The sequence below is a fragment of the Excalfactoria chinensis genome, chromosome 4, assembly GCF_039878825.1.
Source record: "Excalfactoria chinensis isolate bCotChi1 chromosome 4, bCotChi1.hap2, whole genome shotgun sequence".
Taxonomy (NCBI): Eukaryota; Metazoa; Chordata; class Aves; order Galliformes; family Phasianidae; genus Excalfactoria; species Excalfactoria chinensis.
Genome location: NC_092828.1, coordinates 14,061,599 through 14,085,182, shown reverse-complemented (window position 1 = coordinate 14,085,182; position 23,584 = coordinate 14,061,599). Strand labels below are relative to the sequence as shown.

The 23,584-nt window shown below is 44.1% G+C and overlaps 1 protein-coding gene across 11 annotated transcripts in view; it reads left to right on the top strand.

The window, feature by feature from the left end:
• Window positions 1-10,619: 10,619 nt before the first annotated feature.
• PROM1 (prominin 1) overlaps window positions 10,620-23,584 on the top strand; it is a 57,128-nt gene continuing 44,163 nt past the window's right edge. For 5 of the 11 annotated variants that reach the window (XR_011903431.1, XR_011903429.1, XM_072335332.1 and 2 more), the window contains exons 1-2: window positions 10,621-10,858; window positions 16,428-16,838. Coding sequence is in view for 5 of the 11 variants with exons in the window: in XM_072335332.1 (XP_072191433.1) it covers window positions 16,619-16,838 (220 nt within the window). In the remaining 6 variants the exon portion in view is untranslated. Of the gene's footprint in view, window positions 10,859-10,886; window positions 10,988-16,427; window positions 16,839-23,584 lie in introns of those variants that run through there. The other 6 variants (XR_011903430.1, XR_011903428.1, XR_011903426.1 and 3 more) reach the window with 2 other exon arrangements.

The following is a 23,584-nucleotide window of genomic DNA, read 5'->3' as shown; positions in this document are numbered from 1 at the left end:
GACACATGTGGCTCAATCATTTTGGAAATCTTAATCTATTTAGCCTCTTTAGTATTCATCTTGTTAAACATGTACAGCACTAAATAAATTGGTGCAACTTAAATATTTATCAGATATTTATCTCCCTGCAGGTTTGAATAGCAAGCAGGCAGCCAGTCAGAAACATTCCCTTTTCTCCCCATCGCTCCAGGATCATGTGCATTTCTCTTCTTCTCTTCAAAGGTGCAGCAGTGGGGTCACTGCAGTATGGATGGGCTCTTGGGCTGAGTCTCCATGGCCAGGTGGCCCTCACAGGATGCTGGAGCAGAGCCTATAAAGGACAAAAGGCACAGCCCTGGCTGCAGGATCAGCTCTTGGTATGACAGTTACATGCTGTTTCTCAGCTCTGGTCACAGCTATGAGCAGGTGTTTCAGCACATTTTTATTTGGAACGAGTTTTGTTTACCTCTGTGATTCCAAATCTTGCTGGAACATCAAGCTGTTCTGTTATTATCATGTTTGCAGCAAATAAGAAAAACTTCTGCATGGTCACTAGGAAGTTCAAAAGGAAAAAAAAATCAATTATTGTAATGTGCTTCAAACAGCCATTAACCCAGCCTCATCCCGTATTCTGTTTCTACTGGTGATCATAGTATGTTTTAATGGTCCAAACACTTGTGCCAGGTGCACACAGAGCAGTGTAATTAGAATTCATTTCCAACCGCTTCACACTGCGCTGGCACCATTGGAACACAAACACACTCCCTGTTGCCTACAGTGAGGAGGGGAAACAGCAATGAGGGGTCCTGGCCCGAGGACAGTGTGCTGCAGAGCCAGGTTTGGTCACCACAGGCATCAGTCCTGCAGCAGCTCCACTGGATCTGGAAATGTTCGTTTTTGAGCTCCCTGCTTTAACCTGCATAAATGGTGATAGGGCTGATACAGCATTTCTATTTTGCACTTCAATAGTGTCTTCCCCCTTTGGAGCCATGCACTTCACAAACATTTCCATTTGTTTTTTACAGGCAAGGAAATAAATGAAAAGAGGGATTACAGTACCTTTCTGTCATACGCATTACAAATTGGTGACAAAATCAACAAAAAAAATCAAAACCCCCTGAGCCCAAGTTTTGTGCTATTGCAACCCTGCTCTGCATGCAGCCAAGAATGCTGGTGGGCATGTCAGTCTCTTCCCTGCACTCAGCATGGCAGCTAGGTATCAACTGTTCAGTCATGACCTCTGAAGCATGTCAGGTTGTGTCTTTTTGGACCCAGTTCTGTGCCTTCCAACACCTTCCAAAGACACATTCTTGCCCCATCCCTGGAGGTATTCAAAGCCAGGTTGGATGGGGCACTGGGCAGCCTGACCTAGTGGATGGCAGCCCTGTCCACAGCAGGGGATTGGAAGTGGATGATCTTCAAGGTCCCTTCCAACCTAAGCCATTCTGTTCTACAATGCTGTGACGCAAGGTGTGGAGTGTTCCTTATCAATTATGCAGATGCTACTATTTTGAGAGACATGAGCATTTTGGAGACAACCTTTTTCAAGTCATGCTTGATAAATGAGTGAATTCTCAATCAAATATGCGAAGTTAAGGAAATGAAAGTGATAAAGGAGAAAGGATCAGATATAATAAAAAAATTACTGTTTAAAACAAACAAAAAGACCACCAGGGAACAGCTGCCTGGGTAGAATCATAGAATTACCCAGGTTGGAAGAGACCTTGAAGATCATCAAGTCCAACCGCAGCCTAACCAGTACCCTAACTATAAGCAAGTCTAACTCTATAGCAAAAGACTCTGGAATTTGCAAAGACACAGGTGTACTGTGTGTGCACCACAGACGGAGGGCTCTTACCAAAAAGGCAGATTCAGCAGTGCACCAAGAAGAACACTGTTGGCACGGTCAGGGAAACCATCAGCTTGCTTCCTTCAGGAAGGTGCTGCAATCACATGTTGGCATGAGGAAAGGGCATACACAAATCATGGAGATGGTGGAGGAGATAAATGAAAACCTGACTCTTAGAATAACTTTGGAGGGAGTGGGTTTTGATCCAGAAAACATAAGAACAAAGGAAGGACATGGTAACATGCTCCAGTACATGCTCCAGTATTTTGAACAGCGCTATAAAAACAGTGACAATCAATTATTCTCCATGTCCACTGGGGGTAGGATAAGAAGAACTGAACCCAATTTGCAGAAAAGAGTATTTAGGTTAGATATTAGGGAACATTTCCAGTTATGATCATCATTAAACTTTGGACCAGGCCTCCTAATAGACACAGAGCATCTGCCCTTGTTCCAGACAGTGCTGGGCAGTGCCTTGGGGGCTCTGGGTATTGCAAATAGAACTAAACCCCCTCCTTACTCAGTGTCTGTGATGATGTATTTCTGGAGCTCTGAGATGCAGTACCCAAATGAAACAGAATATTCTTGATGCTGCTCTCTGTCCTTGCAATTGTCTGTTCTTTGCAGCAGCTTCTAGATGGAAAGCAAGGGGCTAGGATCCAACCGGTTAAGCAACTCAATATAAGGCTGAATAGAAGTGCTCCAGAGAAATGTTTTATTTTGGTCACAAATGAGTTCAAAATGACTTCATAGTACGATCAAAGCGCTGCTAAATCTAGGCTAAACCTTTTCCTGCCCACTGAGAAGAAATGACATTCTGCAGATTTGAAATACAGCAACTGAGGCAGCCTGGATACAAAGGTTAACCTAGACAGATTAATATGAGCCCGCATAAATCCCTTAATGCTACTCCAAATGCTAATAGTGACTGACATTATAGGGTTTCCTGGAACTAATTTAGGAAGACGAGAACTGTTTGCAATAAAAAAATTGTTTATCTAATAAGAAGAGCAAAATTCCTTAATTACCAGGCAATTTCAACAATTATGATCTCATTTAATACAGAAATCATTTCTAAACACAGCATACTTCTGTCTGATTTCCCAGACGCTGCACTATCCTTCACAGTGCTTTCCTAGCAGAGATTCAGATGCGTTGGCAAAACCCTGGGATAAAGGCAACTTTTGTTATAACCATTGTTCTCTAGGTTAGTGAGGAGAGGGCAGATAGATGCACAAGAGAGCTTTTAGCTTCACTGCAGCTGTGCCCCAGTCTTTTGTTTCGAGCCTTGAAGTGGAGAGCCCCTGCTTCAGAGGTAAATGAGACTCTGCTCCTCAGCACACAGGTGTCCCATGCAGATGTGCTTGAAGCTTTTTGCCCATGCACACTCTTCCTTTTTATTTCTTTTTAGAGAAATAACAAACATGAGACTATTGTAGATCTGGTGGAGGCATAGCTCAAGTTGTAAGAGCCTTGGGGAGCTGAGCCATTTGACTGTGAGTAATCCTAGCTCCTAAACAGAACATCAGAGCCTGCTAGTATTGCAAATCCTGCTTCAGGAGCAAGGAACGCTGTAGAAGATTTGCTCCCTCTCTAAAACTGGTGAGAAAATAATGAATACCGAGAATCTTTAAGCGCCCATTTATAAAATGCACCACCTCACTCCTCCATCGCAGAACTTCAGCGTTAAAAATGAAATTCAGTTTCGCTGTCAAAATCCGAAGACAACATATTCAATCTGCCATCTTTCAGAAGCAGTAAAAAAGCTGCAGAAAATGAGTGCTGACGTGGCTGTATTATACACAGTCTTATGCTGGAAATTCAACTGGGAGGTTTATTCAGGGGCTGTGTCAGTAAGTACAAATTAATAACATTTGATGTACACCAGAACTCCGGGTTGGCTGACAGCTACACACAGGTAAAATTCCTCTCGTGGGGTTTAAGTAAACTGCATTACAGTTCCAGTGCAGACTTTCCTACTCACAGATTTCACACGGGCAGGAAATGTTTGTCATGTCATTTCTCTGCTCTCAATTTGGCAACAGTTGAGTGAAACTGACCTGCGTATCTTTTATAATGTTTGGCTGGGTTTTGCTCAGTATATTGAGAGACACTGCAAGCTAAATGAAATATACACAGCCATAAAAGCAGCCTGCAGTGTGCATGTTTGGTAACATGAAACAGCTGCTAAAGAAAGCTCAAAATGCATCTGATGTGCACTTTTTAATTGTCTGCTTATACTGCATCAGCCCTCAGCTCATACAGAATATATAAACTAATATTTAAGATGTTTTACTGCAGTGCGTTGTGGAGTACTTTTTACAGGATGATTGCTTCTACAACTGCAATATGATTGGGGGATTTATTTCTTTTCCTCAGTACAAATAGCAACAGCTACAAATCTGCCAAAGCAAATATTTAAGCCTGAATAGAAGTAAAGGCAGTTCGTGGTGCAACAGAAAGTGAGATCTGGCAGCCTTGGGAAAGCTTTCCCTAAATGTAGTGAAAAGTCCTCTCATCTGGACATGTAAAGTGAGGCACAACAAAACAACCCTGAATCTTTGGTACTGTGGGGCTGTTCATAGCTCTTATGTGGCCGTTCAAAAGAGTAGAAATGAAACTGGAAGCTGAGTGTAGACAAGTAAATTAAAGCTAACATTTTTAATTGTTAATAAGGAGAACAAGTGGCCATTCAGATAGTTCATATTCCAACAAAGATCTGCTGTTGTCTGAAGCCTTCCCTTCAGAAGTCTGTCGTGTCTGATGAGTTTGCTGTTGTAACTAGTATGTGAGCCTCCATGACTCGATGTATGTTGTACGTATGAATGACATGCAAAGCAGACAGGACAGTCTCCCCTAGCACTTCAGCATTCATTTCCTTATTAGACACAGAGCAGATCAAAAACCACAGGACCTTGTGCAGATGATGAGTAAGTACCAGCTTTTCCTTCACCCAGACTGTGTTCAGACTCTGTTTACTGTGTCTGAATGGCCAAAGGATGTGCTCAGGTGAACAATGTCCTGCCTGGTTCACCGGGCTTCACCATCCCTTGAAGATAATACATGATCTAATACATTCACAGCCAGAGACTGAGCAAAGAGCAAACCAGCATGACAACAATGATGTGCCCTGGCTGCACTCACCAGCATGACTGTGAGCTCAAGCACACAGAAAGGGAAGCCTCAGCCTGCAGCGGGGCAGATCCAAGTGGCACACCAAGGCATGAGGCTTCTCTTACTCTGGCTAGAGTATAAGGCTACAGTTTAGCTTTAGGACAGTGAGCCTCAGGCGTCCTCCAACACTGTAAGTGTTTCTTGTTCGCAAATACTTTGTGTTGCCATGAAATACTTTAATGCGGAAAATCATTTGACATTCTGACTTGCTAAAAGGCAGAGGAGCTCAGTTAAAGGTCAGCTTCTCTATGTTTTTACCAGTGGGAACATTTTTCCTTTCCTTGGTCTCTCATCCTTTAATCACCAGGGAGGTCAAATACAGGAAATAATGAATTAATGAGAATGTTAGTAAAAAAATCCCATCTCCTCTTTAAAGTTCCAAAACATTTTCCTTAATAAGAAAAAATCCATTCCATTATAGAGAAGAAAATGGCATTTATGCTGGGAGCAAACTACCATCAGGGCTGCAATCTTCTCTTGTTCATCCCTAATAAAGATTTTTGCGCCAGCCCTGAGAGGGCTGAGAAAGGAGCTGCGAGGTGGCAGAGAAGCTGCACATCTGCTTTGCATGATAACAGCGTGTGGGGAGCACTGCCTTCCCAGTGTCAGTGGAAAGCAAGGCTTCAGGATTGGAAGGGACAGAAATGCTGCTTCTTTTAAGTGTGCACTTTAACAAATGAGAGGAAGGAAAAAGCTCATGACTGAGCTCAGAAGCCTGGGCTAAGTTACAAGAAGGTGTTCTCTGCCGCTCTTCAAGAAACTTAGTGATCAGACACAAAGGGCTCTGAAAAGGGCTAATAAGATTCACCCTGTCCTGGTAATAAATGTTCAGCTGAGGTACAGTCTGTGAGAGATAAATAGTTACCTCACGCAGTTCATTTGAGGAGACTTGCACTAGTTGTAAAGTTAATAATAGAAACTGGGGTGAAGGGGCCTTGTCAGGTTAATGCTGTGATGTGAGTTGTTTGTGTGCTCCCTGCAAGACGTCGTAGATGATGGCGGTATCATTCTCCTTGAAAACATAATGAATGGATGGATGCCTCTCTTTCTGGTACATTCTTTTGCTAGTAATATTCTATACTGATATTAAAAATAACCTTCTCCCAATCTTCTTTACTCCTGTCAGGCAGAATTTACTCCAGAGCAGACAGACAAAAGAAGGTCACTGCAGCAGTTAAGCTCATAAGGTAAGATTACGTTTCGTGGGAGGCATGGGAGAGCTGCTCTGCGTTGAGGGGACTTCTGTATATCAAAGGGTCACTCACAAAGAGGAAAACAGATCTCTTTCTTTCTGACAACCGACTTCTGGGATCAACATCTTTGCTTCTGTGCTGGCTTCAAGGGGTGTATTCAGTTTGGCTGACTGATTATTCCTGCAGTGATTTGTTCCTACTGATAGGCAGATACTCACTTTAATACCTTGTCTAAACTGTATGTTACAGCCTTTCCTGTGGGACTGCACAGGTCCTAGGTCTTGTGGCCACATCCATCAGGCTGCTTGTTACATACAGCTGCTGCAGAGAGAGAGGGCCCATGATCCAGGCCTCTGCACCACTGCAGCAGGAACCAACACCTTGGGTAGCTGTTAGCCATTTCTCCTCAGTCTTCTTTCAAAAAACATTAGAACCTGAGCAATCTCCTTTTGTCCCAGGGTCAAAAGAGATGTGCCTTTCCCACTGTCATTTCAAGCTCTTCTGACATACTAATTTATCAGAATGCCGCACATCAAGACTTGCAAGCAAAATTAAAGCATGGAGATGATGGCAAAACAGGGTGGGGGGAGCTCAGAGAAGTGACAAGCATAGAACACATGCATCATGCGATCCCTGTCACTGTGTAACTTCATCTCTGAAATCTGTTAGAGCAACTCGTAGTGTTTTCCATCAGATGAAAAGAAATGAACATAATTCTTAAGCTGTTTGAGGAGTTGTCATGCAGATCTATCACAGTTGTGAGGAGGGGGCAGAGCGCAGTGTAATGGCAAGGCGTGTAGCTGACAAAGCATCAGCTCTCTGAAGGCGTGAAGTGATGTACAGTGGGATAAATCTTGTGTTCAGATGAAGGCAAGCCTTACTGAGATTATATCACAAACTGGCATGAATCAAAGGTTTAAAATGAAATGCCATGTTATTTGCTAAGTCTGAGAACAAATGTGAGCCAGATTGTCCATTTCCTTTCTTATTTTCCCTCGGGAGTAAGAAATTAAACAAATACATTGTAAGCTATAGCACACAGCAATTGTGCTCTGTTTCCCACCATTCTTGTAAATCCTGATCCTTCCTTCAAAATGTCTGTGGTTGGTGTACAATAGTGTGACATGTTCTTTCTCTGACATTTCCCTGCCTCCTGTCACCCCAGCCCCGTGTTTTCCCAGCATCTGCAGAGTCCGGGCTGCAAACTCACACAGACTGTAATCCTTTAAGCCTCACATCCCACAGGAGAATTAAGGACAAGGAGGGATGCAAATGAAGATGTCAGAGAGGGGACGGACAACAGGGTCAGGGAGATGAGCAGGAGGAGGATATGGGTACATGGGCAGGCACTGGGTGCTGCCAGGGTGGTTGTGAGAGCCTGACCTCCTTCCTACCCCTGCATTTCTGGCTCAGATGGAGGGCAGGGCTAGGCAGAAAGCACAGTGGGGAGGCAGGGAAGAACTTTGAGGTTATAATCCACAGAAACTTAGGCAAAATGGTAACTAGGGTAGGTACAATGTCTGTAAACCACTTATCTCTGCAGCCCTGTGCAGGGAAGGCAAGCTGTTTCTAACCCCTACATCCATGCACACTTCTCTCTGACAACACTCAGAAAACAGCCAGAGGAAGACTAACTACAACATAAGGGCATTTTAGCTTCAACCTTCTGCTTTCTGGGAGAAGAGAAGGTTGGACATCTGATTTTAGCTCTCTTCAGGCAATGCTATACCTAGCACAACTACGACCAGTGAAAAAGGTTATTTACCTAATAGACCTCTAATCATGGGCACTGCTTCAAAATCAATTACATGATACAGCTTACAGTTAAGCCCTAAAACTCCTGTATCTTCCTGTTATCTGAGGATTTTCCCCTGAGATAACAGAGATGATTGATACGCAGCCAGATTTCGGTGCCAACAAGCACAGGGCAGGTTTCTTCATCCAGCTGCTCCCATTTTGGACGCGCATTTCAGAGCAGGTTTTCAAGGTCCTTAGCACCTACTGTGCTGTGGATTGAAAGACCACTTCCTCACTGATGTCAGCAATGAGGAGTTTGACTATTCTGGGCACCTGAGTGCTGAGATCATTTAAAAGTGTTGAGCACAAAGGATAAAGACAGAGGGTGTCTTGATGAATTTCAGTCCAAGTGCCCCAAAACAGAAAGGACCACAGGGAAAAAAATGAGTGGTCCCTGTAAGAGAAGTTTCCTTGATACTCTTTCAGCCTGCTCCGACTGTGTGCAGTTTTTCACACACTCCCTTTTTCTGATGTGACAGCATTACAGCGCGCACACAAGTGTGGTAACAGCGTGTTCATGGCCAAATGTCAGGCAGGTAAATGTGCAGCCAAGCAAACGTGGCCTCTGCTGTGATTTGGATGGAGACTGCAAGCTGGTGCAGCATTTCCCACTTCACTGTTGTCCACCCCTACCTGACATGCAGAAGAAACATCAGGGAAAGGTCAACAGCTGCTTAGAGCACTTTCAGGCCAGATATACACTTGGCTTGCCAGCAATACAGCAGGAGGCAGCTGAAGAGGTCAGGCTTCCATCCACCGTATCTCAGTGACACATTAACCAGGTGCTACTCAGAAAACACATTTTCAGTCGCTCGTATGAATAATGTTCATCAGGAAACTGGTGTTGCCTTCATTCACTGAGGAAGCACTTCCACTAACAGAGCTGCTCTTGATTTAATTCAGTTTGAATTCTTCTGTGAACACTCATGCCTTTTTCCTGTAAATCTAGTTGTGTGTCCTGCTTGCAAACTACAGCCACATCTCACCTAACAGTCCTGCAGTAGCCTACCATCAACTTCTAGTAAATCTATTACTTGTGTTAATTAGTAATCCAAAAGAATATCTTAGTGTTTCTGGCTCCAGAAGAGCTCAACTCCCTTACTTCTCATTCCACGCCCTTCTCTTCCACATTCCCACATTGCTGTCCTTGATTTCTGGCTAACTCTTCTGCTGTTATTTATTGCTGCATCTACATGCCTTTACTCTACAGTTTAAAATCAGTCAAATAACAACAAGATTCAGCTTCTCTCTTCTAACACTGCACAGGAGTGTTAGAAATCAAAGCCACCAGATCATTAGATTCATAGTTTTGGTTACATGCAGCCTATTGTTTGAAAAGCAAATTCTCCTCTATTTAGAAAAAAAATCACCTGGAGCTTAAGAAGGAGCTGCACTTCTAGAATTGAAGGCTATCTGCTTAACTTAGCACACTTGCCCTTTCACCATCATGTTCTGTGTCTCACCAAAACTATAGCATCACCTGTCTGACACACTGCTTGGGTACATAGAACTGTAACAAGAGCTGAGACAAGAGACTGGCTGAGCTCTGTGCTGTGCTCTCCAGCTTGGGTTGCAGCACTGTGCACACTCAAGCTGAACAATCCAGGAACTGTGCTGGTCAGAATAGTTGTTCTTTCTGTGTGGAGCCAACGTGGCAGCTTGTTCTCCAATGTGCAGTGTTGGCAAATGCCTTGAGTTGAAATACAGGTAAAATTCAGCCATGCCAAATACCGCTTGTGAGAAAACTGTTCGAACCTTGGCCAAAGTTATAATAGCAAGGCAGCCTCCTGCAATAGCAGAAGCCTCAGTTTCATAGAATCACAGAATGGTTGGGGTTGGAAGGGACCTTAAAACCCACCCAGTTCCAATCCCCTGCTGTGTGCAGGGCTGCCACCCACCAGCTCAGGCTGCCCAGGGCCCCATCCAACCTGGCCTTGAACACCTCCAGGGACGGGGCACACACAGCTTCTCAGGGAGCCTGTTCCAGTGCCTCACCACCCTCTGAGCAGAGAATTTCTTCCAAACATCTAACCTAGATCTCCACTCTTCTAGGTTAAAGCCATCCACCCTGTCCTTGGCATCTTTCTGCCTGCTCAAAGCCACTTCCATCATTGTCCTCTCCATCAGTGCTTTCAGTACCTCTGAGGAGTCCGTGTTATCCTGGATGCCCAGCAGAGGTTCCTGTTTGCCCTGAGTGGTGATGCTGAGCCTGGTAAGAACCGTAAGGATTGTTTCTAAACCCGATGACTCGATATTGCAACGACGGGGGCAGTTTTGAAATACCAAAACTGCAAATAAAAATCACAGAGGGCAAACGAGGAAACAGCAAGGAGCCTTTGGAAGTGTGTTACTGTGTCATGGCATAAGGAAAGGTGCATCTTGTCTGACCGAGGTGTCCCTGGACACAGAAACAAAGTCACTCTGAAGGAAAAAAACACGGATTCCGGTCCCAAAAGAGGCGATATTCTTGTCAGGAAAGAAGGGCATCCCCCGGGAGGGGTGAAACGAAACGTTCTTACAACAGCTGATGAGAGGTAACCCGGCGGGGAGGAGGGGCCGTGCCCGCACTGCCGCAACCCGCCCAGCAACAGGTCGCGGCCGCAGCGTTCCCACCGCGCAGCAGCTCGACCCGACCCTGCGTGCCGCCCCCACGGCGCCCAGCGGGGCGAAGCGCCTCACGCTCCTCCTCTTCCTCCCCCTCTCCCTCCTCCAGCCCCGGCTCGCCGGGGTGGTCCCGCAGCCCGGCCCGGGGCAGAGCCCGCCCTCCGTAATCCATGCGCGGGCGGCACCGACGCTGCGTTCTGAGCCGGAACGGAGCGGGCCGAACCGGGACCGGAGCCTCCATCTCCCCGACCCGGCTCCGCCGGTGAGTGCCGGGCGCGGGGAGGGGCGGCAGGTGGGGCGGGGCTCCTCCCGCTGCGGGCGGCACAAGTGCTGCCCTTCCCGGAGAGAAAGTGTGGCGGTGGTCGGAGAGAGCCCCTTCCCCTGGAGCCGGGTGAGGAGGGCGGTCGTTGGGAAAGCCGGGCGGGGAGAGCTCGGCCTGGGTGCAGGGAGAGGCCGGCAGGGTGAGGGGAGCCGCGGGGACGGCTCCGGCTGCGGGAAAGGAAGGGGCTGCGGCACGGCGGCGTGCGGGGAGCCAGGGCGGATCCTACCGCGGAGGAGAGCCGGGCGGTGGGGACGGGGAGAGAAGAGCGAAGAGCTCCGGGGGCGTCCGGCCGCTGCGTGGTGGGGCCGTGGCCGTCCGCATCGCTTCGTCGGCCCCCTGCCTCGGCGCTGCGGCGGAATGGTGGCTGCGGGCGCGGAGGGCGGCTCGCCCCTTCCCGCGGTGGGAACGCGCTGCGGCGAACGCCGCACCTGGGGCGGCTCGGCCTCTTCGCGGCGGGGGGAGCGCGGCGGCTCCGTGGGGGGCGGTTGCGGCGACGGACACCGTTTATCGCCGCCCGAGCGCCGAGACGGGGGGAACGGCCGGAGAAACTACCGAGCGGTCCGCGTTCCAGCAGAGGCGGAGCTGAGGCGCCGGTGCTGCTGTGCGGATCCAGGACTCGGCAGTGCGATGGGGGCAGAGCCTCTCCAGCGCAAGTAATTGGAAAGATGGGGGAAACTTGGTCCGGGTCTGCTGCTGGGGCTGCGATCAGCCCTCGCTCGTGCCTGTTTGTCGGAAAGCTGTCTAATTATGGGATGGCTTTGTGGTGTCCGAGTGATCCCCGCATGATGCTGAGGAGTGCTCTCCCACGGGAAGGCTTTATGAGCTCTGGGGTAAACGCATCCCTTAGCGTCATGTTATGTATTTGGTTTTGGTTCAGTTAGTGAAAACGTAACTTTTAGGCTAAAAGTCAGAGCTGTGGATCTTCTGGGGAAGGAATGTCACCCGGAGTTTATTTGTGTGCGTCTCTGTTAGTAAGCTGCTGTGACTTCTACAATGGCAAACAGTATGGGGTTGGCTGGTTGGTGAGTGGGTTTTATTAGTTCTTTTGGTTTTATTTGTTTGTTTGGGGGTGGGGAGAAGAGGGGTGTATTTGCTTATTTCAGCTTCTGAAGCAGCTTGCAGCTCAAATCTAACCAGTGCTCTGCATATCCATGTTCCTGACTTGAGTGCTTTGCACTGAGCAGCAAACACAGCAGGTGCCTCCTGCAGCTCCCTGGGGTGGGGGATTTTGCTTGTGTGGTGCTCTCAGACAGTTCTGCAGTCCCTGGTGCTTACTGAGCTTGTTTGCTTTCTACTATGGCAACAGGTTGTAATCCTTGGTTGGCTTGGGAGAGATTGTGTCAGAAAATTGTACCTTTCTGACTTGGCAGTGTCTGGTTTGGCTGGCTGTACCGTATCTCATTTGTGGTTTTGTTTTAATGCACATCCAGGAGTTGAAGGCCAGCTGTAGCTACCTGTGTTGCGGCTGTCATAATTAATTTCAGTCTTCTGCTGGTTGCTTTTGCTGGAACCTTGAAGGGTATTATGGGCTCTGGTTTTCAAACGACTAATTAAAAGACATAACAAACTCAGCCAGCTCTTCAGGGTGGGCTTCCTGCAGACAGCTGCTTCTCCCCCTGTTCCGACCTGGTATGCTGCCAAGAGGCTCCCACATTGAGCTTGAGCAATGTAGCCTCTGGTTGATTGAATTTCAGTTCACAGGGTTAATCATAGCCACATCACTGCACTGCAGAGTTGTGTGTGCGTGGATGGCAATGTTAAATAGGAGGCCGGTCCTGTAGTAACAAAGAGTGGGACATCGTGATGCTTCTGAGGAGGATATCGCAATGCTTCTGAGTTCTGCTCGTTAGTGTAGGTACCGTCATAGAAGCAGTTACTGAACTTCTGTGTCTCAATCTGTCTCCTCTTCTTAAACTTACGCTGCAGTTGCTGAAGCATTGTCAGTTGTGGAAAACATTGCAGTTTGTTTGTTGGTTAGTACAAAGTGAGATATAGTGGGGATGTGATAATATCGCAGCACATGTGGTGAAGCAGTGATGATGTTCTCCACAGACAGGGCTTAAAAAACAACCAACAACCTAAGAATGTTTACTTAGTGATTTGTGTGGGATACGTAGGTGGCAGCTGTGGAATAAAAAGCAAAAGCTCCACTCTTCTAAGGTGGATGTTTGCAAAGCACACAGAAAATAAAAGACAGTTTTAATTGCTATATATCTTCCATAGTTAACAGATGGCTGTTTTCGTAATCAAAACAGTAACGAAATGAACACCTCACTTGATAATACTTGATCATTTATGGAAGCACTCCAAAGGTTCACACAGCTGAATTTCTCTCCCTGTTTGCTTGAACGTGGGACGAGTTGTGCAAGCAAACTCACACCGATGTCACACTGCCTCAAAGGAGATGAGATGGCCACACACTGCAGCAGGATTATCATAAACTATATGTATGTCACTTCTGTTCATATACCACACTGGCAGTTCTCACGATTTCATGGATTGATTTTCACTTTCAGCGCTGTTTAAGTAGCGTATTCAGCTACTAATGTGCTTCCAGCTCAGGTTGTAGGCTTTCTTTTTTAATAGTTACTGAGATGAGGGTAACTACTGGGAGCTTGTTACATCAAGGTTATTTTTATGTAGGTTGAACTGCTATTGAATGCTCACAGGTAGCCTGAGTTATAGGCTTAATAGTGCTTCTGTAAGTTCCTGCTCACTATTAGCGTAGCTTTTATATAGTTCAGAGAAGATTTGGTGTCAGCCTGAAGGAATCACCCAATAAGCCTGTGTATACCAAGTTCATTGTGATGGATTTGCCAGTGATGGGAGAAGGAGCACATCTGGCTGAATGCTGCAGGTTCTTTGATTTACAAGATGCCTGTCCGTGTTTTGAGAATTACTGGACTTCATAAAGGCTCAGCTGAAAATTATACAGACTTGGTGATTTCTGAAGTGTCTTCAGAGTGGACAGATACGTCTCTATTCAACAAGGTATCATTTGTGTCTGAGGTACAGGTAGCGTCCCTGCAATTTCAGTCCTTGTAGGATTCACTATCAGCTAGTGTATCAGTTCATAATTCTGCCATGCACGGAGATTGTTTTTTTCAACATCAAAAGGACTTTTTGGTTGTGCTTTGTTTTCCCATTTGTATAATTAGATCTAGTTCAAATTGTCTGGGGTCGAGGGGGTGGGGGGGAATTAAGACAACTGTTTGCATCTTCCTCTTCTCCTTCTGACAGAGTTCACAACAGAAAACATGCCCTGTCTTCTAGCTCTGCCTTAGGACACCAATTATGGTCATCTTCCTCTCCACTTCTATTATTCACAAATGCCCCCAGCATTCCCATGCAGTGTTTTCAGCCTGTTTTTCTATCTGATTTGTAACTTCTGCAATCAGGGGTTGATGGTGGTGTGTGTTATGTTATCTCCCGACATGCTGAGCTCATGGAGAGCATTGAGAAGTCTCCAGAGCACTCAAATTTACTCAGAAAGTGTTCAAACTTTTTAGTAAGAGTTCAGCTTGGTTTATTTTATGGAATTTGCGCAACCTGCACTGATTTGTCATTAGGAGAAAATAAAAATCTATTGCACTTAATTGGGATTTGGTGACATTTTATCCCAGGGAGTTTCTGTGGATCTGATTTTAAACTGCCATCAAAGCAGTTTTCATGTGCTGTCGATTTCTGCGTTCAGCCATGGCGTGGCAGGTGCACTGAAGAAAATCCTGCTGAGAAGGTGTCTTTTCAGCTGAAGAAACCTCAAGAATCTCAGTGTCAAGAAATGAGTGAAAGGGGAATAATAATATTTTGGAGCTGGATAATTGGTGGAACGCTTCCCTGATGAGGACAGGCTGAGGGAGCTGGGGCTGTTAGGGCTGGAGAAGAGAAGGCTCCAGGGAGGGCTGAGTGCAGCCTGGCTGAAGGGGGCTGTAAGAAAGGACGGACTCCATAGCAGGGTCTGTTGTGACAGGACAAGAGGAAATGGTTTCAAACTAAAAGAGGTGAGATTTAGGATGGATATAAGGAAAAAAAAAACAATTATGCAAAGCACTGGCACAGGTTGCCCAGAGAGGCGATGGCTGCCCTATTCCTGGTGACATTCAAGGTCAGGCAGGACAGGGCTGTGATCCAGCTGTAGGTGTCCCTGTTCAGTGTAGGGTGGTTGGACTAGATGGCCCTTAAAGGTCCCTTCCAACTCAAATGGTTCTATGATAATTATTATTAAAGCATGTCTTTCTGATATGGAAATCCCTGTTTTTTAATATTTTCTAAGATTTTCCATTTCAGTGCTGGGTATTATATAGAGAGAGATATTGGCTCTTTGAGTATGGCTTGGTAACTGATGTTCATGCAATTATTATTGGTTTTTCTTGGTTTTCAGTGGGAGCTGAATTGAGAAATAGATTTAAGTTTTCCTTTTTAGCTAGATTGGGTTTCAGGGAAACAAGACTATCCCTAGCTCTTTGATCTGGGTTTGTATTTTTATGTTCCATGGTTTTCTTGATACTAATCAGACTTTTGCATACAGGAAGGAGTAGTAAACAAGCTTTCTGTGTGATTTCCAGTGAGTCAGTGTGGGCTTTGAGATAGGGAGCGTCTGTTTTACTGGGGACTGCAAAGCATGGGAGAAGCTAAGACTCACCTTGCTACCAACTTTAAAAGTGGTTTTGTCTTCAGACCTCCTTTGACATGGAAGCACCTTGGAAGTGTCGTGGTTTTGTAGACTGACAACATTCTTAATGCTTTGTAGGCATTCAGAGTCATCTTAATGCTACTCAACTTCAACAAGATATTGTATAAAACCTACTGGCTGCTCAGACTCTGAAGGAGAACGTTGTGAATGTTTGAGTTAATAGAAAGCAATTGAGGACATGTGCTGTGATCTTTCAGGAGGACAGTGGATTTTATTTTTTTTCTCCTTAAGTTTTCATTGATAAAAAGTTACTGTCATGGCAAAACAACTGGAAGCTTAGATTCTTTCTTGAGATGAATCTTCGGCCTTAGCTATGAAATGGGTGTCGTGAAGTGCCATCTGCAAGGTTGTTTGTGGGGAGGGATAGTGGGAGTCCTACCAACTGAACAGTTACAGATTAAAGAAACGACAACATAAAACTAGTAGCTGCTGTTCTTTATAGTAACTAGAGGTAGCTGACTGAATGCAAACTGCTGTGATGTGACATACCGTGTTCTTTAGTTAGAACTGCAGCTTGTATGCTCTGCCTTTAATTTTTGCATGTTTTCTGTGGAGCTGTCCCAATGCTCTGCTTTGTTTTTGAAAACTCATTGACCTGGAACTGTGCGTAATTGTTTTTATCCCTCTTTCAAGTACAGCATGTGTAGCAGACCATTTTATTTACAGACTTCAGTTCTTTTTTCACTGTTCTTCCAGGCTTGCTTTTACAAGTGATGATAAGTTCGGTGTCTGCAGAAAATTGCAGGTATCTTGCAATTTCTGCTTGCATGCCAATAGCTTGATGAGCTCAGAGTTTTTCTTTCTTTCTTTTACTAGAGATGGTGCGCTGAGTCACTTCCCTGAGAGGCTCCTATATCACTCCAGAACAAGAAGACATTAAAGAATAAAGGTGTGAGGGCACCAGCGTTTCGCTGTTGAGAAATCTATCTCCCAGGTGAATGGAGTGAAGATTTCTGGACTTGGTGGGACAAATACCTCTACCTCAAATTTTATGAATACTGCCAGCCATGGCTGTGGAACTCTGCCTGCTGCTGCTGTTGTTTTGTGGAAGTACTATTTCAGAGGTTCAGCCTATATACAAGCCGCCTCCTGGGACTTTGGATTTTGGGTTTGTACCTGCCAAGACGTACGATACAGGTGCATACCATGAACCTGGGCCAATAGGGATTTTGTTTAAAGTAGTCCACGCTTTCCTGTATTTAGTGCAGCCCAATCCTTTTCCTCAAGGTAAGCGGATAAACTTCTGTTTTTGTTTTTCATTTTAAGATTTGTTACTGAATCATTCACGTTATTGTAGATACCAAGGCTGTAATTTGGAAGTAAATGCTAGTAGGGGCTTTATTAGTAGCATGTGGAGTGGCCTGGGAATGTGTGCAGTACCACGTGAGATAACATTTTTCTGTTGTGCATAGTTGGGTGGTATTAATGAAAATAGAATGTTAATGAAATTTCACAGCACTTGTCTTAGACATCTCAAAGCTGTCATTGATACGTTTGAGGCTGCTTTTTCTTGTGTGTGCTCAGAAGCGTGGGATTGGGAGTAAAGCTTAATTTGCAGGAGTAAGGCATGATTTGCTTTGTATTTAATATTAAATCCATGAAAGACAGCGCGTCGAGATTTGCATATTGTGATAAACATTCTTTTTAAAATACAGCTTTATGAGATGCACTCTCAGGAGGATCATAGAAACTCAGCAACTGGAAATAAACTGCTTTTGTTTCCATATCTGAATCCAGTCAACTCTCATATAAATGCATTTCCATTATACAAGCATGCAACTTTGTGTTCCTTTGTGATCCAGAGCTAAGAATGAAACTGCATCTTTTCCATTCCTTTCCAACTGAGTTCTTCTAAGGGAGAAGCTGAGACATAGGAAAAGTGCGTGCTTAATGAGACTACATTGCTTGAAATATGCTTTTGGGATCTGTGTGTTTATAGGGTTTGTTCTATCAGTGGAACATTTCAACATGCTTTTGTTTCATTTAGCTGTCCAAAGAAATGCTAATGTTTGTATAATATTGATATTTTAAATTATACCAAGATGAAGTTTTAATGACCTAAGAACAGCTTTGGTTTGCTGCTGATTAATGTTGGCGTTTCAGCTGTGGCTGTGTATAAAAGAAGATTATATTATTTTGTAGTATATATTTCAATGATGTTAAATCCTTTACTAATTTGACATCTTAAATTCTTTGGTTACAAGCCTGTATGATGCCTGCCAATGATTATTCGCTTGTATTTTTGCCATTTCTTCAATAGCTATAGAAGAATGAAGTCAAATGAATTAATTGTATTTAGAGAAGTGCTCGGAGATCTTGAGGTTAACCTGGGGAATGAAGGTCTGGCCTGTTCCCTGCAGGATGGGTCTTCCCAGCAGGTTTTACTCCAGGTGTACTGAGGGCCACTGCATGAAGCTGACAGGAATGTCACCTTTTGGAGGAGCACTTTCCAGATGCCTGTGCTTTTGTGGCTTCTTTCCTGCCTTGAAACATGCAGATAAGCTATTTGCTTCTCATGAGATGTGATATGCTGAGTTGTCTGCATTCAGCTCTCAGAAAAAGGCATTATTTCTGTCCAGAGACCTGCTTGAATATTTTACTCTGTTGATGATGAAAACTTGAATACAGTGAGATGTTTACTGTGTCTTTGTAGTAACAGGAATATGATCTATAGCCTTGTTTGTCAAATTTAATATTACGTGACCAAAACGCACAAGTAATTATTGCATATAGAGCTCACTGTCACATCACTTGGGGCTCTTGGTGTTAAGTTTTGCATCAGGTATGTGGATTTTTGTGAAATGCAGCATTAAAGAGAAAGGAGCCATCCAGAAGTAAATCACTTTCATTTACCTCATAAGTTTTGCTTGTGTCGCTGATCTCATTCCCTCCCAGTGGATGCTTCCATCCAAACCAGCTGTTCTTAGAAGTTTGGCTTTCAGTGCTTTCATAAGGTGAAGTCCTTTTCCCATGCCCCCGCGTACCTCAATGCGAAACACAGATTTGACGGATCATGTCAGTTTGAGTCATACCATTTAATTGGCTAATCCTCTTAATCTCTTTTGCCATATGCTGTTCTATTTTCACGTTCAGTGTATTAATAGTGCACTTAAATATTTGAAATGTGTTTGTTTTGGTTTAGTTTTTTTTTTTTTAACTGCCACCTTGAAATAGGATTAATTCTGATTCAGAGATAAAAATAAACGTAATCACAAGTATGCACACAAAGCTGTTTCAGTGTGTCTGACTCAAAGCATCATCCTTGCTATTGGTCTGGAGCCACAGAAGAGTTAGTTCCAGGCTGATGCTCCAGTGTATTGCACGTAACCACAATGCAGAGTAGAAATGTGGCTCACAGGCAGAGCTCTGTATCGGACACTCATATCTTTATCTTAGTCTTTTTTTTTCTTCTCCCTTCCAACTACTTGGAAGTACTTAATGTTTGCTTTTCCAATCTATAGTTATGCTTAGCTGAGAGGAAACAGAAGGGAGAAAAAAGAAAAAGGAAGGTGACAGGATTTGCCTGAGTGCATGTAGATCGGCATTCCTGCCTTTGCAAGTCATTTGTGCTTCCAGTAGAGCTCTGATGTTACAGTGAAACTTCTATACACCTTGATTCCCAATAAAGCCTTTAGGAAGGAAGCTAGTATGAGTTTCGTAGTTTGTGATTTAGCAAAAGATGAAGTCCTTGGGAAAAGTTGTTAAGTTTTCCAGTCGCATGCAGATTTATTGAAATGCTCTTAATAGTTACTTTAAAGCTGAAAGTGATTATTTAAGAAGAAAACCATCCACAAGCAAATTTTGTAGGTATGTTTTTGGTTTTGTTTTTACTTCTATTTTAGATAAATCTGAGTAATTGTTTGATAAACAGTTTCAAATTAAGGATGTTGATCGTGCCTTGAGGTTTGTGGGCATGCAGCTAAATCTAATCTGGTTTCATAGGTAAGTTATTAATGGGATTAAATGCAGTTGTTGAGTAAAGCACGCTGACAGAAACTGAACAAGGAACTATAATGCTTTAGGTTTGCTTAAACGGTTGAATCTGTAAGAACAGTGCTACATTGATTGGATATCTGATTGTAGTGCTTCAGTGAGTGTGTTCAGATCCTTCTTCCAGCTTCATCTGTCAAATACTTTTGCCCTTATTAAGTAATGTAGTGCTGTGATGGGAGTGATTCACACTGGAGCATACCTGCCCCTGCATGGAGTTGATGACATACTGGGGTGGAAGAGTCTGCTTGGTCACCGGCTTGCTGCATGATGCTCAGTCGGTCTCTTCAGTCATGCAGTGCCTTGGTTTGTTTGTAACATGAAGTGGAAGGTGCTGCTGCTGTTGAGACTCTGTAGGCTTGTTATTCCTTTCTGCTAACAGCTTAATTTACAATAAAGAGATGATAACAGAAAAAATTTTAGATTGTTTCAGTCACTTGACTAAGAGGACATCTACCAAAACAAGTTGTCAGCTTTTGTCTTGCTTAGAATTTGGTACAAACTGAAGCTTAGTGTGTTAATAAAGTTAAGTCAATTTGCAGATGTGACATCAGGTGTGCATCACCTGTTGTGCTGGGGACCTTCAGATATGAACTTAGTGTAGAGGCACGGTCAGTGTGAGCCCTGGCTGTGTGGCTGTCTTAGCATGGCTTTGTTCCCATGGAAACTAGTTGTTGCAGTGAGACGATTTTAATCTGAAATTCCACTTGCCAGCAGGATCTGCACAACACATCTTCAGTTTTACAGCTTGTGCCTTACAACTAATATGCAAGGGGTTCACAAAAGAACTAAGCTGAAGTTCCTTTTCGTTTTAGATGAAATAAGACAAACATTTAAGGCAGACTCTCCTTGTTCTGCTGTACCTGAGCATGTTGCTGGACAGTTGTGCCGAGTATTTTTAATTGCAACTGCTTTGTTCCCGCTTCTACTTTTTCTTCTGGATTGCACCATTTCTGTTGAAGCAGAAATGAAACTGTAATGCAAACTTGAATGCAGGACCTTGCTAAGCAAAGCACAGTGTGAAGAGGTAAATGTATATTCCATGTGGGGAAGAACAATAAGCAGTTTCGTAGACCTGGACTGCACCTCTTGGTTCTGTTCACGGTCCCATATATTGAGCAGTTTCAGCATCTTTCAGAGCTGCTGCAAATCATGGAGTTCAGCAAGTTTGTTTCTTGTCTTTTGTTCCTGAAATCATTGTCTCACATGAGTGTATTCAGCAATTGTAACATTTTGTACATTAACATTAAAAAAAAAGTCATGTAATTTTATGTGAATATGAACAGAATATTCCTACCTAGTACAGCTGCAATAGAAGAACTGTACCTCCTTTTGCTGGGTATCTCCTCAGTGTTTGATGATGCACTGGATGTGTTGGATGGGAAGGAACTGTGTGCACATCACTTCTGACTTAGGTTCAGGTACTGCAGTTCAGCAACATAAGGCAGTACTCAGTTTTCCAAAACTATTAAGAACTTTTTATAAAAACCTCAGGAATTGCACTGATGTGATGTGAATGTTGATGTGTTCACTGATGTGAACTTTTTCTTGATGCTAGTTTTTGACAGCTACACCTTGTGCCTTGTGGGTTGATTTCTTTCTTACAGCTTGCCTCCTGGAGTTGGGATGGGAGCACAGATGCAATCACTGGTGCTGGAGCCGAGAGGAAGGGAGGGTTGTGTGAGAGTAAGACCTGCCTCTGAGTGAGGTAGCTGTTAGATTGGCCAATCTGTGTTGTGAAATGACATTGAGCTGTGGGATCACTGTCTTCGCTGCAACCCTACTGTGTGGTTCGGTTTGTTCAGTGCTGCTGCCTCAGCTGTAACATGAATTTCAGGTAATAACTGAAGAGTGTTGATCAAAATGGCACATTTCATTGATAGGTGTTCTATATAGTAAACAGTGCTGATGTAATGAGGGTGGATCTGGAATAAGGAGGGAGAAATTACAGAACTCCTTTATGTGACTATATGGGATACACGCTGAAAGGAATGCCTTGTGTCTAAGGTTAGAAATACTGTGAAATAATGAGCAGCAGGAGTATAACAGGATAAATTAGCATCTTCTTTTCTCTGCCCACTCACATACACTTAAGGAAATAGTGTTTAAAAGATCATTGCTCGTTTCATGCTGGGAAATTAAGAGGTGCTCTGCTTGATAGCATATATATGTAAACCAGAAACACAGAAATAGTTCCTGACAAAGACTTGAGTTCTGCTTCTTGTAATAGGCAGCATAATACTTTTTTTTCCAAAACTATTCAGAACTGTAGGCTACCCATCAGACTGCTCGTCAAAAAGACTTTCTGTGGATAGGGATGAGACAGAGGCTTTAGGGGGGAGGCTTATACAGATTATCTACTGGAAGCCACCATAGGAGGAAGGAAAAAAAAAAAAGAAGGTTGTGCTTCTCTAATGTCATCCTGCCCACTTCATTTGGATTATGTAAACAAGGAGTCCCATATAGAGACAAGTATTGTGCAGAAAATGTGCAAGTCAGTTGTAACCAGTGTGGCATGTATGATAATCTGAAAATCAAGCGCTCTATGCGTATCTGGAATCCTCTCTCTGCAGCATCCTGAATGTTCATTGTGATCTGGTATAATGCTGCCTGCTGGCTGTGCCTAGGAGAAAAACATGCTTCAACAGCAATTGAAAAATGTCAGTCCAGCATTGCAACCTCGATAACATTAAGGCAAAAAAAACCAGCTTCCAGATAAAACAGTTATGTCCTATCTGTCTGTTGGGAACATTGGCTAGCGCTTGGCTTGGGTGTTCTCTGGGAGTGCTGACTTGGGAAAACTGTTGCAGTATGGGGAAATACCAGAGCAGGGATTGAAACTATCCTGACCCTGTGACATTCATGGTAGGCACAAGGTACAACCAAAGAGCTCATCGGTGGTGTTCCCTCCATCAGTGTGTGGGGTTGAGACCTCAGTGCATCAAACCCAGAGATTCTGGCTGCAAGGATGGGAGGAGTGAGAGGTACAGGACAGGATTATCGTGGTGAGTGGCCTTGTTGCTTGTTTATTGTTCTAGGTTAAAAAATAAATCAACTATTTGATTAAGCCATCTCCTAATAATGCGGGAATTTGGATGGTTAGCGTTCCTGTGTGTAGTGTGTATGAGTAACGAGTTATTTTGAATGTAGCATGGTATCTGTGTACCAGCAATTACAGTGAATCACTGAATTAAACTCCTGAAATTGTGTGCATTGATTTTTTACATGGTGTCTCACATAGTATTTCATGGGAAAGAGAAAAACAGGTTTAAGCATCGTTTTGCCTTTCAGATGCCAGTGCACAGTCACAGTCTTAGAACACACCACATGAGTTTAGCAGTAGTTTGTATCCCTACCTCTGGTGGCAAAATTATAGTCAAGACATATGAAACGTTGAGTGTCTTGTATGGTGAGAAGTGTTTTGGAATAGGCTTTGGGTCAGCCAGATTCTCTGGTTGCATATCACAGCTGGATTTTCAGGCCCCCCAGAGGAGAGGATCTCTGTTTTTCCTGGCTTGATGAGGGGACTGGTTCCACTGTCTGTTCTCCTCCTCCACTTTATTTTTATATGCTTATTTCTCTACACAGTATTGGATCTCATTTTCTCTTCTAAATTCTACTTTCATGGAGTGTATGTGGAGAGAGAGTGAAAGTCTCTTAAAAACCAAGAACAGAATCACAGAACTGTTAAGTTGGAAAAGACCACTGAGATCATCTAGTCAAACTGTCAACCCCTCACCACCATACCATTAAAACTACATCACTTAGTGCCACATCACCACATTTCTTGATCACCTCTGGGGATGGTGCCCATCAGTCCCTGGGCAGCCTGTGCAAATGCATCACCACTCTCAAAGGAAAATATTTTTCCTAATATCCAACCTAAACCTCACTTGGCGCAGCATTAGGCCATTCCTTCTCATTCTGTCACTGCTTTCCTGGGAGAAGGGACCAGTATGAAGCAAGTTAGAAAGGAAATATAG